The sequence below is a fragment of the Oryza brachyantha genome, chromosome 1 (assembly GCF_000231095.2).
Source record: "Oryza brachyantha chromosome 1, ObraRS2, whole genome shotgun sequence".
Lineage (NCBI taxonomy): Eukaryota > Viridiplantae > Streptophyta > Magnoliopsida > Poales > Poaceae > Oryza > Oryza brachyantha.
This window is the reverse complement of record NC_023163.2, coordinates 31,620,573-31,635,446: the sequence shown is the minus strand read 5'-3', so window position 1 is coordinate 31,635,446 and position 14,874 is coordinate 31,620,573. Positions and strand designations below refer to the sequence as shown.

The following is a 14,874-nucleotide window of genomic DNA, read 5'->3' as shown; positions in this document are numbered from 1 at the left end:
AGGTTTTGCTAACGCGGCGTCTAGTAGGTCCCACATGTTAGGTTATTTTAATTTTTTCTCTCCCTGTCTTCTTTTCCTCTCTCTCTTTTCTTCTTCTCTCTCCGCGCATCTATCACTCCGCTCTTCGGTGGGCGGTGGAGGGCGCGGATGGCGAACGACAGCGGAGGCAACGACCGGCGCGCTGGGTAGCGGCAGGGCGAGGATGGCGCGCGGTGGCCTAGGGCGGCGGCGACGACGACTAGGCAGCTGGGGTGTGGCGCCGAGCCGCGGATGATGGGCGACGACCGGTGAGCTAGGGTGGCGACAGGGCAGTGGCCGTGTCGTGGGGGCGGTTCTTGGAGGTGGCGCTGCTGCTTGTTGCGTCGGGTTTTGGTGGTGGCGTGGCCGCCGCCGCCGCCCGACCTCACCACGCGGGCGCGCACGGGAGTAAGCACGGGCATACGAAGGGGTTGCGGACGATGATCACCTTGATTAGTCCAAATGCTACGAACGATGATCACCTTGATTACTCCAAATGCTACAAACGATGATCACCTTGATTAATCCACAAATTAACTAGGATAATGTGCATGAAACGGACGAGTACGTCAATTACTAGTTTGGCTGTAGCTAGCTACGAGCAAGCTGCAGCTAGTCAACCAGGGTTCTTATTTAACAGTGAAATTAATGTAGGGGAAACAAGAAATGCTAGCTCTAGCTAGCTCGTTGATCATAGGCAGCAAGTAAGCTCGTATGTCCATGCAAGATCGGTCAGGTACGTCGTCGTCGTCGGTAGATATTAGTGGCACCGAGGGCGGTGGTCTCGTGCTGCGCGTTAAAGTAGACGGCGGCGATGGGGAGGCCGAGGTCGTTGTCCCCGGCAAACTTGCGGGTGCTGAATCAGTCCCTGGACGGCGGCGAGCTCACCGCCTGTCGGCGCTTCTGCCGGAACAACAGGAAGATGAACCTGTGGATGTCGATATTTGGCCGTGGGCTCTCGTAGCTCACCACCTCCCTCCATGCATGTGCATGCGCAAACCAAAACACACAAAAATTAATTAAGATCAGAGAAAGAAAAAACTAGCCTAGCTACCAGCTATCAGTAACAATCCTGCACCAAGGTGGTCCAGCCGAAAGGGCATAAGAGAGAGGAGAGGAAGAGGAGAAAGAGTGAGAAAAAAATTAAAATAACCTGACATGTGGAACCCACCAGACGCCACGTCAGCAAAACCGGTCAATACTGCCTAGGGACCTTTTTTGAACGGATTTAGGAGTTTAGAGACATATATTTCTGGTATCTTGGTTAAATGACGAAAAATAAACTCGGTTTCAAGTTCAGGGACCTCTGGTGGACTTATTCCTTAAGAGAAAGCAGTCGATCGATTAACTTGGGACAGTCCGGCCTGTGTGCTCGTTGATGGGCCTGGCCCTTCTTCTTATCCAGTAGAGGCTCATCTTGAAGGAATCATGGGTTCCAATGCTTGTGCTTATGGATCAAATTCGTCTCCTACACTATCTTTTCCTCTAAGAAATAACCTTACAATTAAACACGCATTTTTTAGTCGTGCTGGCTAAAGAGAAGACCGTGGCTGTGTTCTTTTCTGCAACTTATTCCTCGTATATTACGTGCATGCTTTGTTGAACTTCTAAATAGTGCGTTATCTGTAAAAAAGTTTATATATAAAAGTCAATCATCTCAGTTTTCTAAAACAAAAGTTTATAACTTTACCGTAGCTAATTTCACTGTTTCTAATATTAAATAGGTATTAAAAAATAGATAATCTTTCAATCCACAAAAGAACACAGCCTATGTATTAAGATATTTGTGAGAAAAACAAAGTGTGACGTGATGCTCCTTTGCTTGAGTAACCTCACAAATTTAGCTGGCATGTGTGAATCAGATGGCTAATCCAAACGAACACCTCGAGTCCTTGAGCAAACTTTGGTCCGATCCAAATTAATTTTACATTGGGCTGTTTAATTTATACTATCAGACTAGTCATCTTGACACAATTGTTTACCGATTTTTTATGCTCTCTGTCCCAAAATTAAGGCGTCTATAATTATGGTAAAATCAACATTTGTAACTTTTTCACTAGTAATGAAATTAATAATATATATGTTTAATGTTAGGCATGTAATATCGTCGAACCCATATTTAAACAGATCTCTCTCATACGATGTTAGCTTTGTGCATGTTGATGGTATAGTATGAAACAAATCAATGGTCAAAATATAATATTAGGAACCATGTAAAAAACTAACATGGTCTCCAATATTATACTTTGAACATTAATTTTTCTCATAATATACTATCAACAACTACAAAATTAACATAATATAAGAGTACTTTTATGCATGAATCTGATACTACGACATGCGTAATACAAAATATGTATATTGTTAATTTAATTATTAGTGAGAAGTTAAAATGTTGGATTTTGTTCTAAAATTTAAGACGTCTTGTATTTTGGCACGGAGAGATTAGTTTTGAACTGATATCTAAACATCTGTGATTGCCTTGGGAATGACCAGCGGTAAGGTGCCATAGCTGTAGTAGCGCTGTTGGTCATCGGCGCCTATCATCACGGTGACCATGCTGCCGGCGGCGAGGTGCGGCTGCACCAATGAATACCCCGAGCTGCATCGATGTCCGCTGATCTAGTGTTGAGCTACCTATTGTAAAATGTTGTTAATTAGCGATTGACATATACAGAATTACAACGCTAAAACTTTGCCGTATGTGTGCTATGTTGCAAATATAACAGCATCCGGAAAGAGATAAAACAAGTTTCAGAAATTAATCGTACCTGAAATTTCGAGACTGAAGATTTCTCCATTCATCTGTACAAATTTCGTTTCAGATGTAAATGGTTAACAGAAAGGATGAAATGTTCAGTAACAGTGGCTACAAGCGCCTGGAGTAACCAGAACCTGAACACTTCTTGCATAGTATTAACCCTGGATGGAAAAAATGCAGTCAGAGAGGACAGAGGGTTTGCACATTTCAATATTTCATACATAACTTTGTATAAGGTTGGATTCGCTAATTTTGTAGAATTTGCCTGCGTTATGCTATCAGGGCAAACTAGTTTAGCCTCAAACTTGTTAATAGAACAAAGAGAATGTAGTTGCATTAATATCTATTACTAAAACAACCTGCTCCTTTGCATACACGGCAGTCGACCACTCCATTTTCTACCTTCATCTTGCCATCGTTGCAAAAGACACACTTTGTGCCTCCTACAGATACCAAAATAGAATAAGGTTAGCAAACTATGCATGTACAAGACGTTTCTGAATGACTGAATTCTGCAACGTGTATGGTGTATGTGATCAATAACGAATTGACGATACATATACTCTTAATGAATAGCGAAGCAAGCATATGATCGTGTGTTGAATTAGTGAAGGAAGCAACGATGCTCATGAATTGACTATAGACTTTTTGGTTATGGTAACCAACTTGGAATGGTTTCCCCCAGTAGTTTAAACCCAATACTGCAAGTTCTACAGTATCATTCTAACCAGTATTCACATTCTTTGCAATGCTGTGACAGTTTCAGGAAATTGTATCAGCAGTCTAAACTCCCAAATTATCATGAGACGAAGACGATGCCAACAAGGAGGAGAAGTTGCAAGCAAGAATACCATTTCCGGCGCACCTGTCGCACGGCATCGGATCACCCTGAAACAAACGGAGACGAACAGAAATTAGAGAGAGAGAGAGAGAGAGAGAGAGAGAGAGAGAGAGAGAGAGATCAGAAAACGACACGAGAAGATTCAGAGCAGAGCGGCACTGGCACGGCACCTTGAGGCCGAGGACGAGGGAGAGGGAGACGGCGGAGACCACGGCGGCGCCGATGAGGAGCGTCTGCGTGTCGAGGGGCCTCATCACGTCGCCACCGTAACCGTAGGCGGCGGGCGTGACGATGGAGCGAGGGCGGGGAGAGGAGGACGGAGTGGGATGCCGCCGCCGGGACCGAGAGGGGAAGGAAGAGGGGGGAAGGTGGAAGAGCGGGGAGGAGGAGGAGTCGCGGTGGCGGAAGGAGGCGGAGCGGCAGGACGAGGCGGCGGGGCAGAGGAGGGAAGCGGACGCCATGGTCGAGGAGGAGTCGACGCGAACGTGGGAAGCGATAGGGTGCGTTATCGGAATCCGGGAAAGATCGCCTCTTGTAAGTTTTTTTTTTTTGAAAAATAACCGCTTTTATATTTTTGCCTTTTAAAGAAAAAAATCAACGACAAATCTATAAATAAAAATAATTTATAAATAACATTTTTATATGTATGTTATTAGTGATCTAAAAGCAAAGATTGAAAAATAAACTACAATAAAAACTTTAAATTTAAAATTAAAAATTCAAATATAAACATAAGCGAGAAGACGTAAATCTTTGTACAAGTTCAAATTATGGAGTAGAATTTTTGATGGTGGTAGTTCTTGATTCATATCAGCTCAATAAATTGATTCATATGATTCACATATAAGGTTTTAAACATGGGCACAACAACCGATGAAAAATTGATGTAGTGCATAAATCAGCTTTTGCATAATGCTATCACTGTAATTAGACTACGTTTAATACTAAATAAAGCATCGAATCTTTGGATATCTAAATAAAGCATTAAATATACATGAACATTAAAACTAAACACATTTATGCGGCAAATCGTGAGAGAAATCTTTTGAGCCTAATTAGTACGTGATTAGTCATAAGTGTTATAGTAACCAACATGTATTAATGATGGATTAATTAGACTCAAAAGATTCGTCTTGTGGTTTCCTGCTAGAATCTAAAATTTGTTTCGTAATTAGACCACGTTTAATACTTAAATGTATGACCGTACGTATCGATATGACATCTCTCCTAAAAATTTTTAGAAACTGAACGCAACCCTTAGCCTCCTAGCCGAACGCGGCCGTAGTACATGAAGGTACCAAGTTTCTACGATAAAAAATGTGGTATATCAAAAATACCATTTGGGAGAAAAAAAAACTGTCCAATGATATTATTTTAACCAAAGACACCCTAAATGCCTGGAGATGTATCCTGGCTTTCATCTATGTGATAGAAAATCTGTCATGCTGTAAATGACTGCAATTTATCTAAAAAAACAGCTTATAATTAATACTTTCTTACTGTGTGAAAATAGTGAACCTGACATGGTAGACTGACATGCAGCAAATCGTTTGCGTGAGTTAGTAATCTCCTAGATTAACCGGTGAGGATTAGGTGGTAATGGTCAACCCAATCCTGGTAAAACCTTCAAAGCTAGCCAAATCAATCTCCTCCAAACAGCAACCTAACTAGCTCACATTGCCAGCTTAAATTACACTCACTGCTGTTATGAACTTATGATGCACTAAAGTATCCTAGTTTTGAGCTAATATCAAAGCATTAAAGCATACTAATTGGGGATACATGGCCGCCGGTAAGGTTGGCGTAGCTGCAGCGCTGCTGGTCGTGATGGCGCCTATCGTCACCATGCTGCCGGCGGCGAGCGCGCGCGGCCACCGGGTCGTCGTGGTGGCGACGGCGGCGACGGGGGCCGGCGGCGAGGAGGCGGACCAGTGCGTCCGCGGGTGCGTCGGCGAGATGCTGGCGTGCGAGGCGGCGGCCGGGTGCGCCGCCACTCTGTCGCGGCGCGGTGGCCGGTGCGGCGGCGGCGGCGGCTGCGAGAACGAGTACCTTGGCTGCATCGACGTCTGCTGATGCTGATACTAGCAATTGATACAGATTAGTGTTTTTTTTCGGTATTTTAATAGATTGAGATTGCTAATTTTTTTACATAAATTCAACTATTTGTTTTATTAAAATGTTGTGTAAATATAAAAATGCAAGTTCGTGCGGAGTATGTAAATTATATTTAGGAATGATTCCAATTCCACCAAAATAAATAATAATTATGTAAGTCTTTTTTAATAAAAGTATGGCCAAACTTATGTAAAAATAAATAGATTATATTACGGATACAATTTACTTACTGGTCCATTGTTAATTAACTTTTCGGTAGGTAAACGGGTCATTCCTTACAAATTTTGGCTTTTGCAGGACAGCGGTTTACAGTGATCCAGTTTATTAATCCGAAAGGGCACGACCAAATTCGGAATTAATTAAGCTTAATTTACATTATAGCAACATAGGCCCATCTAGAATTAACTTTAGGCCCAACTTGCGGATCCAAAAGGCCAGCATGCAGGCACGCACCACGAGGCCCAGTGTGCAGTCGTGCAACACGTGGCCCAGATAACTACCCTTGTCCGCTCAATCTGGACCGCACGAACTTGATCGAACGACTGTCAGACGACCCAAAGGGGCACTGCGACTGCGACGCCCTCTGCAAAGCTTCTCAGTTTTCGTAGGCATTTTGACTATGGCATTTGTACCCTTTTTTTTTTTTGCTGCAGGAGAATTTGGCTGGTATAACTATATCTATCAAAAGGAGAGTTTGGCTAATATAGCTAATTCAGTTTGAATCGAATTAGTTGATCGTAGGCTCGTAGTTGTAGCGTAGTAGATAGTCTATGGAAGGAGATTGTTCAAACTGTAACATCCAGAACCGAACATCTTCAGAAACTCGTAACAGCAGAAAAGAGATGCCGGGCACCATAAATCTTAAAAAAAGAAAGTCATAAAAGGTAATGTTGAGAGTGGGATTTGAACCCACGCCCTTTTAGACCAACTCGGCCATCTCAACTTGGTGATCCGTTTCTTCACATACTTTCATGTGACTGTTTAGTTGAAAAAAAATAGGAGGGACTATACTTTACGTCTGGTTAATACGAACATTGATAAAAATCAACGATGTTAAATAAAAGAAAAGTGAGGGGGTGTAATTCAAAAATCAAATCAAGGTAATGCATTAAAAGTTCTGTTGCTCACGACATTTCTGCGTACTTGCTTGCGACATCAGGGCTCAAGCATCAACACTCAACGACAGCTCACGCATCTCTCCTGAAGAAAAAGAAAAAAAAAAAAGCTGCACCCTGCCGTCGCATATAAAATTCCGACAAGCCCCCAGCTCACCTCTGCACCTCCACACACTGATCAGCTCGAGCTCATACGAAAGACGCTTGCTTCCAGCTGAGACGACGTCACCAATGGCGGCGACGGCAGCAGCTGGTGCCGCCGGCGGCAGCGCCATGAAAGCGGCCGCCGTGGTGATGCTCGTGGTGCTGGCGGCGGTGGCGGCCACCGCGGCCGAGCCACCGATCGACGGCAAGGTCAAGACTGCTGCGGCGACCACCGGCGGCGGCGGCGACCGCCGCGCCTACACGGCGGGGCTGGCGCAGTGCGTGGCCGGGTGCGCGAACAAGGTGACCTCCTGCATGGTCGGCTGCTACGGCAACGGCAATGGCGGCGGCGGCGGGGGTGGCGGCGCCGCGACGGCGATGCCGTCCTGCCTCGTCGGCTGCACCAGCGACGTGTTGTCCTGCGCCACCGGCTGCTCCAACACCTCACTCTGATTAGCTAAATTAACTACTCGATCTAGTAATAAATCGCAATTAACCACATGCCGACTCGCTTGAGCTACATACATACGAATGCGACTAGTATAGTACACGCAAGAAAAAAAGTGTAAGAATAGCTCATGGCTAGCTCTCTCCCATGTCATGTCTGTACTGTATTGAAACGAATCAGCCATGAACTGATATATATACAGACATGATCATGATACCTATAACCAATGTCCATCATTTGGGGTTTTAATTGCGTGCTATTAAGAACCATACATTATTACTCTCATATATATATATATATATATATATATATATATATATATATATATATATATATATATATATATATATATTCATGCTCAGATTTATTAACATCCATATAAATCTAAATTTTTTTTTTCATAACCAGTATTTGAAAAGAGAGTCATCCTCTTTCGGATCCTCCATCTCTTCCTTTGTTGAAAACATATGTCATGCTTATAAACTGTCCAGCTTAAAAGACCCATTTATTAAAAAAAACAATCACTCTATATAAAAAGACAAACAACCCACTTGATCTAAATCCCTCCACTAAATTTTAAAAAAAAACTTACCGCAAAGCACGAACATATAACTAGTGTGCGTAAAGTCTAACACGCCATGCGTGGATTTGTAGCATGCTCCTTTCCTTATTTTAGTTTGAAGGTCTCCTATTTTCTTTGTGTTGACGTTTGTAGACCGAATATTTCTATGTGTTAAAGTTTCTACGTGTAAATCCGTTTGGTTGAATATATTTATGGATAGATGGAATTGTGTAAACTTTCTTTAAATTATTTGATTTTTATTATCAAATATTATCATATGTCAGCATGTATGTTCTATATATGCCTTGAATCGAATTAAAATGCAATTAGATATATTTTAGAAAAATTAATTTGATTAACATGAAATTGAATGGCGTATTGATAAAAATATTATGACACCGTTATTTTCCGGGCTCGATTCAAAACGGACCGAATGCAGCCATATGAAATTCTAAATTAACAAAAGGAGGCCGTATTTTCGAATTTACCTGGGCCGTAATGGCCCATCCTGAAAAAGCCCATTTGAGCTTAATAGGCCAAGCTAAACCTCTCTCTTGTTTGGTTCAATGGGCTGATTGGTGAACGAGGCCCAGGAGCATGGGCTTTTCGGCAACCGACGGCGGCGCCGGGAGCTGCACTTGCACGAGCGGAGATGGGGAAGAAGGGCAAGGAGGCGGCGCGGCAGCGGCGGGAGCAGCGGCGGCGGGAGGTCACGCTCCTCCGCGCCGTCCCCTACGAGCCGCACCAGCGGTGGTGGTGGTGGGACGGCCTCGCGCCGGGGCAGGGGCGGGCGGTGGCGGTGGTGACGGGGGCCAACCGCGGGATCGGCTACGAGGTCGCGCGGCAGCTCGCGCGCCACGGCCTCCACGTCGTCCTCACCTCCCGCGGCGCCGCGCGTGGCCGGGACGCGGCGGAGCAGATCCGGGCGGAGGGGGGTCCCGCCGTGACCGTGAGCGTGGAGTCGCGGCAGCTCGACGTGGCGGACGCCGCGTCCGTGGAGAGCTTCGCGGCCTGGGTGGAGCGTGCCCATGGCGGCATCCATGTCCTCGTAAGCATGCAATGTCCATATCAAGATAGCTGCTTTGCTTCCGCTGTAGTATTGTGATTCGATTTACACAGAGACTCGTCTTTCATCTGCATAATCTCAATTCGAACAGCTCTAACAGCGCAGCCAATTTTAGTGCTTTACACTCATAATGGTACAGAGCGTCTTATGTCAGTTCAATCCACCGGATAATTATCTAATTGTTTGTGAAAGATAAGAAATTTAATGGAACAAGTGCCATGGTGCTTTGAAATCTGAAAAATTTACAGTACAAAGTGTTAGAGGAACGTGCATTTATTTTGACTGCTCTGTAAACGTGAAATTTAAGTTTTAGGTTGTTCTGCTAGACACAGCAGATAGGCAGTTGGTGCTTATGGTGGTTGATTATAGTCTGGAGATGTTTTTATAACCCAACTACAGGTTAACAATGCAGGTGTAAACTTCAATAGAGGAGCAGATAATTCTGTTGAGTTCGCTGAGCAAGTTATTGAGACAAATTACTTTGGCACAAAGCGGATGATTGAAGCCATGATGCCACTAATGAAAACTTCTCCCCATGGTGGCCGGGTAGTGAATGTAAGCTCAAGGCTTGGTAGAGTCAATGGCAGACGCAATGTAAGCTCCCTTAACAGCTTCTTGTTGCTACAGCTCGACATTTCAAATACGTTTAACTTGCATTTATAGCAAACTTTCTGCTTGAACGTCTCTGTTTCGGTACCTGTCAGAGAATTGGTGATGCAAGTCTAAGAGAGCGACTGTTGGATGATGATCACTTATCTGAGGAGTTGATTGATGAAATGGTCATGGAATTCCTTGAACAAACCAAGCAAGATAATTGGTCCTCCAATGAGTGGCCGCAGATGTACACCGACTATTCGGTCTCAAAGCTTGCTGTTAATTCTTATACAAGACTCTTGGCGAGGAGGCTGTCGAATAGGCCTGAAGGACAAAAGATATACGTAAATTGTTTCTGTCCTGGGTGGGTAAAGACTGCCATGACTGGATGGGAAGGGAATATTTCAGCTGAAGAAGGTGCTGATACTGGAGTATGGCTTGCCCTATTACAACAGGATCAATCTACAATTGGGAAGTTCTTTGCAGAGAGACGGGAGATAAGCTTCTGAGGTGATCATATTTCAAACAGGAAAGTCAATTGCTCAATAGAGAAAAAAAGATAGTCAAAAGAGCCTTATGTTCACAAACTACTTTAAGACGTGCTGATTTGCTCTATTACAAGGCTTTCGATTTGCCAGTCCTAGGTTTGCATAGCTCGTGTTCATTTGCTGGATGCAGTAAATAATCCATCTCTCAGAATTACTGTTCTGATGAAGTGGAATTTACCACTCAGGCCTATGTAAATCTATGAAGGTGACTCATGATTGTTTAAAAGCAAACCAGATGTTGACTGCAGGTTGTCAAGATCATTGAGGGAGTATATATGTCACATTAATGTAAGGTCCATGATCTCTAATTTTCTTAATTTATGAGATCATACCTACTGTCTCTTGGTCATGAATGAAGTGGCTGAAAAAGTGGAATGTTCACCAGGACCACTGGGATGGCAATTGGGAAGCATGGCGGGCTGGCAGGTTCCTTCTTGTACCAAAAGGATGGCCTGTATTCAAGTGCACGTCCTATCAAGGTCTAGGCTGGATTTCTGGCAACTCCATTATCAAGCCAATTTTGTTGCGATCGTTTTGCAAATTCCTGGTCTTCAGCATTGAATCAATGATGTACCATTTCAGACGGCCTTGAAGTTTACAGGTGTGATTTCTGCGCAACAAGTACATGGATTATTTGGACAATCGGAGAAGGTTGTAACCATATCGAAGATGTCAGAGTCAGTCTACAATCGGTCAAATAATCTTATCCCCTACAGCTACAGGTGGAGATGAACATTGCCATATGGGCTGTATAGTGCATTCAGTTTGTCAGCTCTGAAAATTCTGGAGCAAGGCCATGCCGGCCGGAAAACAAGACAGCATGATGCTGCCTAGCTGGTCTTAAATGCACCATGCCTCTGTGGGCGCCATTGGTTTCTACTACCTCCGTCCCATAATAACCTCATTTTTTATTTTTTCGTATCCAACATTTGACCATTCGTTTTATTTAAAAAATTTGTACAAAAACTTAAAAAAAATTAGGCATGTATAAAGTACTATTCATATTTTATCATCTAATAACAATAAAATATTAATCGCAAAAAAATTTCAAATAAGATGAATGGTCAAACGTTAGACACGGAAAAACGAAAAACGAGCTTATCATGGGACGGAGGTAATAGAGAGGAAGAGCAGGGCGACCTTGCTGCCAAACCAACACATCTGGTTGCAATTTCACTGCCGGCCTTACTGCTGCCTGCACATGTGGTGCTTTTCTTTCTGGATCTTGCATGCACAGTTTCATTCCATCCCCTGATGGATCTCATCTACTCTAGGTCTAGGAGTTGTGCATGCATAGCTTTGATTTGTACTAGTGTTGCTTTGGTTTAGCTGATGTAAGCTGGAGTTGGTGCTAGCACCTGCATGACTTGTTCACATTTCTTTCATTCCTGGCCCAGGATTAGTAGCATATATTTTAGGTTGTATCTAGCTTCTTGTTCGAGAAAAGATCGGTGTTTTCACCATCAATCTCGATCCTGTGTATCACCAGTACGTTAAATGGTCCACTGCAATTGCTTAGTCAGCGAGATGTGTACATCAATCACCACCAAATGCATAGCCAGTTAATAACTGTAAATAATCAACCTGGGCAAACCAGCGTACATGCATATGATGGTATGGAACTAAATAAAGACTTGGCTATAATAGTATTTGAGCTGATATTGTCATATAGCATAAAGTTGAGATGGCCGAGTTGGTCTAAGGCGCCAGATTAAGGTTCTGGTCCGAAAGGGCGTGGGTTCAAATCCCACTCTCAACAATACCATTTTTCACTTTCTTTTTCTGTATATTCTTGGTTCCATAAATCTGCACTCTCTTGTTAGTTTCAAAAATTTACTAAAAATACTGCTCAGTATCCTTTTTACACATATATTTCATGTATATCCTTGCTTTCATAAGTCCGAACTCTCTTATTAATTTCAAAATTCACTAAAAAACACTGATTGCTATCCACTCTCTTATTAGTTTCAAAAATACACTAAAAATACTGGTTAGTATCCTTTTTACATATATATTTCATGTATATCCTTGCTTTCATAAGTCTGAACTCTCTTATTAATTTCAAAATTCACTAAAAAACACTGATTACTATCCTTTTACTTCGATCTTCCTTGCAGGTTAGGTTGCAGGAGCCACTCTAACATCTTAACACCATTCACAACCCTTCAGGGAAGCAAGGGAGTGACCATAATGATTGTTCTATAAAGTCCTATTCTGGTCAGGAAAAATACTTCACGATTCCATGAGTTCCATGTTCTTGATACTTTGATAGTCTGAGAGTATTATTGACATAAAAATATTCTATCAAATGATGGATGAGCTGTGCTTTCATTTCTGTGTTGTGTGCAGTGTGCTTAAACTCCACACTTTTAATTGTTCTAGTGGCCCCATCCACACGCCTCAATTTTCTCCTCAATTAGAAGCTTTTGGTTTTCAATTTAAGTACCTTCGGCTAGGTGTCACCAAAGTGTAGAGCCTCTGCAAATGGTTTGGCCAGAAGATGAATACCTGAATCCCAGACTGTCTGTCAGAAAGTAGAATGAACGATGAGCATAAATGTATACTAAGCCATCAATCAGCACTAATCATCAGATTACTGTAGAGCATAATAAGCCATGCCTTTTTAGCTGTCATTGTTATGATTAAGTCCATATCTCCTTTTGGATGCCAGGTATGACTGTCCTGATTCATTATTGTTGTTGTTAACTAAAATTTAATGTTCTGAATGTTGAGAGAACTACTTCAGTACTGTATTTGACTTGGAATTAGGGGTAGACAGAAAGCTCGTGGCTCGTTAGCTCGCTCGACTGACAAACTCGGCTTGGCTTGGCTCGTTTCATTTTTCTAATGAACCGAGCTAGCATTTTAGTTCGTTAGAGATAACGAGCCAGCTCGAGTTGTCTCGTGAGTTGTTCGCAAGCCTAACGAGCTAGACCAAAGATACGCGATTCATTGATTTCACCACAGAATACATGTGTTCAATACTTCATAGGGTCACCATGTGATTTATTGGTTTAAACTTTAATATTTGGATACAATTTCATATGATTTACATGTTTGAACTGAAAATTTGCTTGTATAATCTATTGAAAAATTGTTTAAGTTAACTTTTCATGCATGGCTCATGAGCCTAACGAGCTAGCTCGAGCTTTGTAATGAGCTAAGCCATTTTAGTTCGTTACGATAACGAGTCGAGCAGAACTGGCTCGTTATTCACCCCTACTTAGAATCAAACAAGGACAGTGGGCAGGAGGATGCATGTCGGAGATAAGAGTAGATAGATACATAGGAGTACTAGACAAGCATGAGCGAAACTAAATTTATGGCCATTATTTAATGACACACATGAATAAATATTTTAAGAAATGTCTATGAAGAAATTTTTTGTGAAAAAAATTGTATAGTTTAGGAGTTCAGGAGACATGTCCGTAATAATCCATAGACTAGCGTCATGTGACTAAAAAAGAAGTAGGCATTCAAGAAATGCATAAATTGTCTCCCTTCTGTCTAATTTACACAAAAAAAACACACATTTATCGTTCTTTTCAGAAAACGAAATTGCAAACGCCTCACGTGTCACTAGCTTCCTCTGTGCTCGCTCACGCCATGAGTCACTAGCAGCAGTAGTAGAGGATAGCTGTAAGCTACACCCACAGGCTCACAGCTGTGCTGCACTGAACCACTGCACGCTAACTATTCGATCGATGCAGATAAGTTATCTTCTCTTCTCCCTGATGTCTGACGAGATGAAGCCGCAGGAGGAAGAAAGATATCCATCCAAGTCATGTGCAGTCCAAACAAACGCCATCAGCAACTGACCAACCACCATAAACGAGACCTCGAAGTTGGATGTGCCAATCTGTACAGATTTATTCCAAGAATTTTTTTTATTTTTAAAAACTTTTTTAATAAATAATTTTATTACTCAACCTCCGAGAGAAATATTTTCAACGAATGAACCTTTTGGCCACGCCATCCCACATTGACGTGGCAAAACGGCCATACCAAACTGACCAGGCTGCGTGGTAGCGTTGTCTTGTCACGTCACCAACACTGATGTGGCCAAAAGGTTCAGTTTTGAAAAAAATTGTTTGGTGATTTAGTAATAAAATTACTTGCTAAAAAGATTTATTTAATAAAAAAATTTCTTACTCCAACATGTCATTGTTCAGAAGAAAAAAAAGGACGATGAAAGATGAAAGAATAAAATAATCAAACAAAAGGGCGTTTTTTTCTTTAAGAACAATCATGATAAAGAAAAGGGAAGATAAAGGTGAAAGGGGACGGTGATGACAGGGAAATGGAGATGCTGGTGTGTCATTCTGGTAAGACAACTGCCCTTTTCAGTAGGAACAACGTCACTACACAATCCTACTAAGATGTGCTGATTATTGTTTATGAAAGAACAACATTTAAAAAGTGGGTGCCTTTCTACTGGTAGGATAACATTACTAGTAGAACCAATATCAGCCATTGATTAAAAAGAGTATTTTTATATTTTGTTAATTAATTGGTTAGCAGTATTTTGTAATTTTGTTTTTAAAATAAAGATCACAATAAAAAAGATGATATTACCCATTCAAATTTCTACTACATCTAATATTATTAGTAGTATAATCTAATCACAGTCATCCGATAAAAATAGATCAGCAATATCGATTA

The 14,874-nt window shown here is 42.1% G+C and overlaps 3 protein-coding genes and 1 non-coding gene across 6 annotated transcripts; 3 read left to right on the top strand and 1 right to left on the bottom strand.

Annotated features, from left to right (window-relative positions):
- Positions 1 to 523: 523 nt before the first annotated feature.
- Positions 524 to 4,158, bottom strand: LOC121053316 (protein BUNDLE SHEATH DEFECTIVE 2, chloroplastic). Of its 2 annotated transcripts, XM_040520125.1 has the most exons (6): positions 3,791 to 4,158; positions 3,631 to 3,667; positions 3,139 to 3,222; positions 2,790 to 2,940; positions 1,323 to 2,655; positions 1,214 to 1,223 (listed from the first exon to the last, which is right to left on the bottom strand). In XM_040520125.1, exons 1-4 carry the CDS (start codon positions 4,079 to 4,081, stop codon positions 2,888 to 2,890), a joined length of 465 nt encoding a protein of 154 aa, XP_040376059.1. In that variant the 5' UTR covers positions 4,082 to 4,158; the 3' UTR covers positions 1,214 to 1,223; positions 1,323 to 2,655; positions 2,790 to 2,887. The 2 variants fall into 2 exon arrangements, with proteins under 2 accessions (XP_040376058.1, XP_040376059.1); XM_040520124.1 differs by having other exon boundaries at positions 524 to 2,655.
- A 2,842-nt stretch (positions 4,159 to 7,000) lies between these two features.
- LOC121055991 (anther-specific protein RTS-like) lies at positions 7,001 to 7,701 on the top strand. Its single transcript, XM_040529541.1, has one exon. The coding sequence runs from the start codon at positions 7,082 to 7,084 to the stop codon at positions 7,445 to 7,447; it is 366 nt and encodes a 121-aa protein (XP_040385475.1). The 5' UTR covers positions 7,001 to 7,081; the 3' UTR covers positions 7,448 to 7,701.
- Positions 7,702 to 8,656: 955 nt separating this feature from the next.
- Positions 8,657 to 11,140, top strand: LOC102718517 (carbonyl reductase [NADPH] 3-like). Of its 2 annotated transcripts, XR_005812189.1 has the most exons (4): positions 8,657 to 9,052; positions 9,470 to 9,664; positions 9,775 to 10,500; positions 10,598 to 11,140. XR_005812189.1 is itself a non-coding variant. In XM_040526059.1 (3 exons), exons 1-3 carry the CDS (start codon positions 8,657 to 8,659, stop codon positions 10,171 to 10,173), a joined length of 990 nt encoding a protein of 329 aa, XP_040381993.1. In that variant the 3' UTR covers positions 10,174 to 11,140. The 2 variants fall into 2 exon arrangements, 1 of the variants encoding a protein (XP_040381993.1); XM_040526059.1 differs by having other exon boundaries at positions 9,775 to 11,140.
- A 750-nt stretch (positions 11,141 to 11,890) lies between these two features.
- TRNAL-AAG lies at positions 11,891 to 11,971 on the top strand. Its single transcript has one exon. It is a non-coding gene; the product is annotated as a tRNA-Leu (tRNA).
- The last annotated feature ends 2,903 nt before the right edge of the window (positions 11,972 to 14,874 follow it).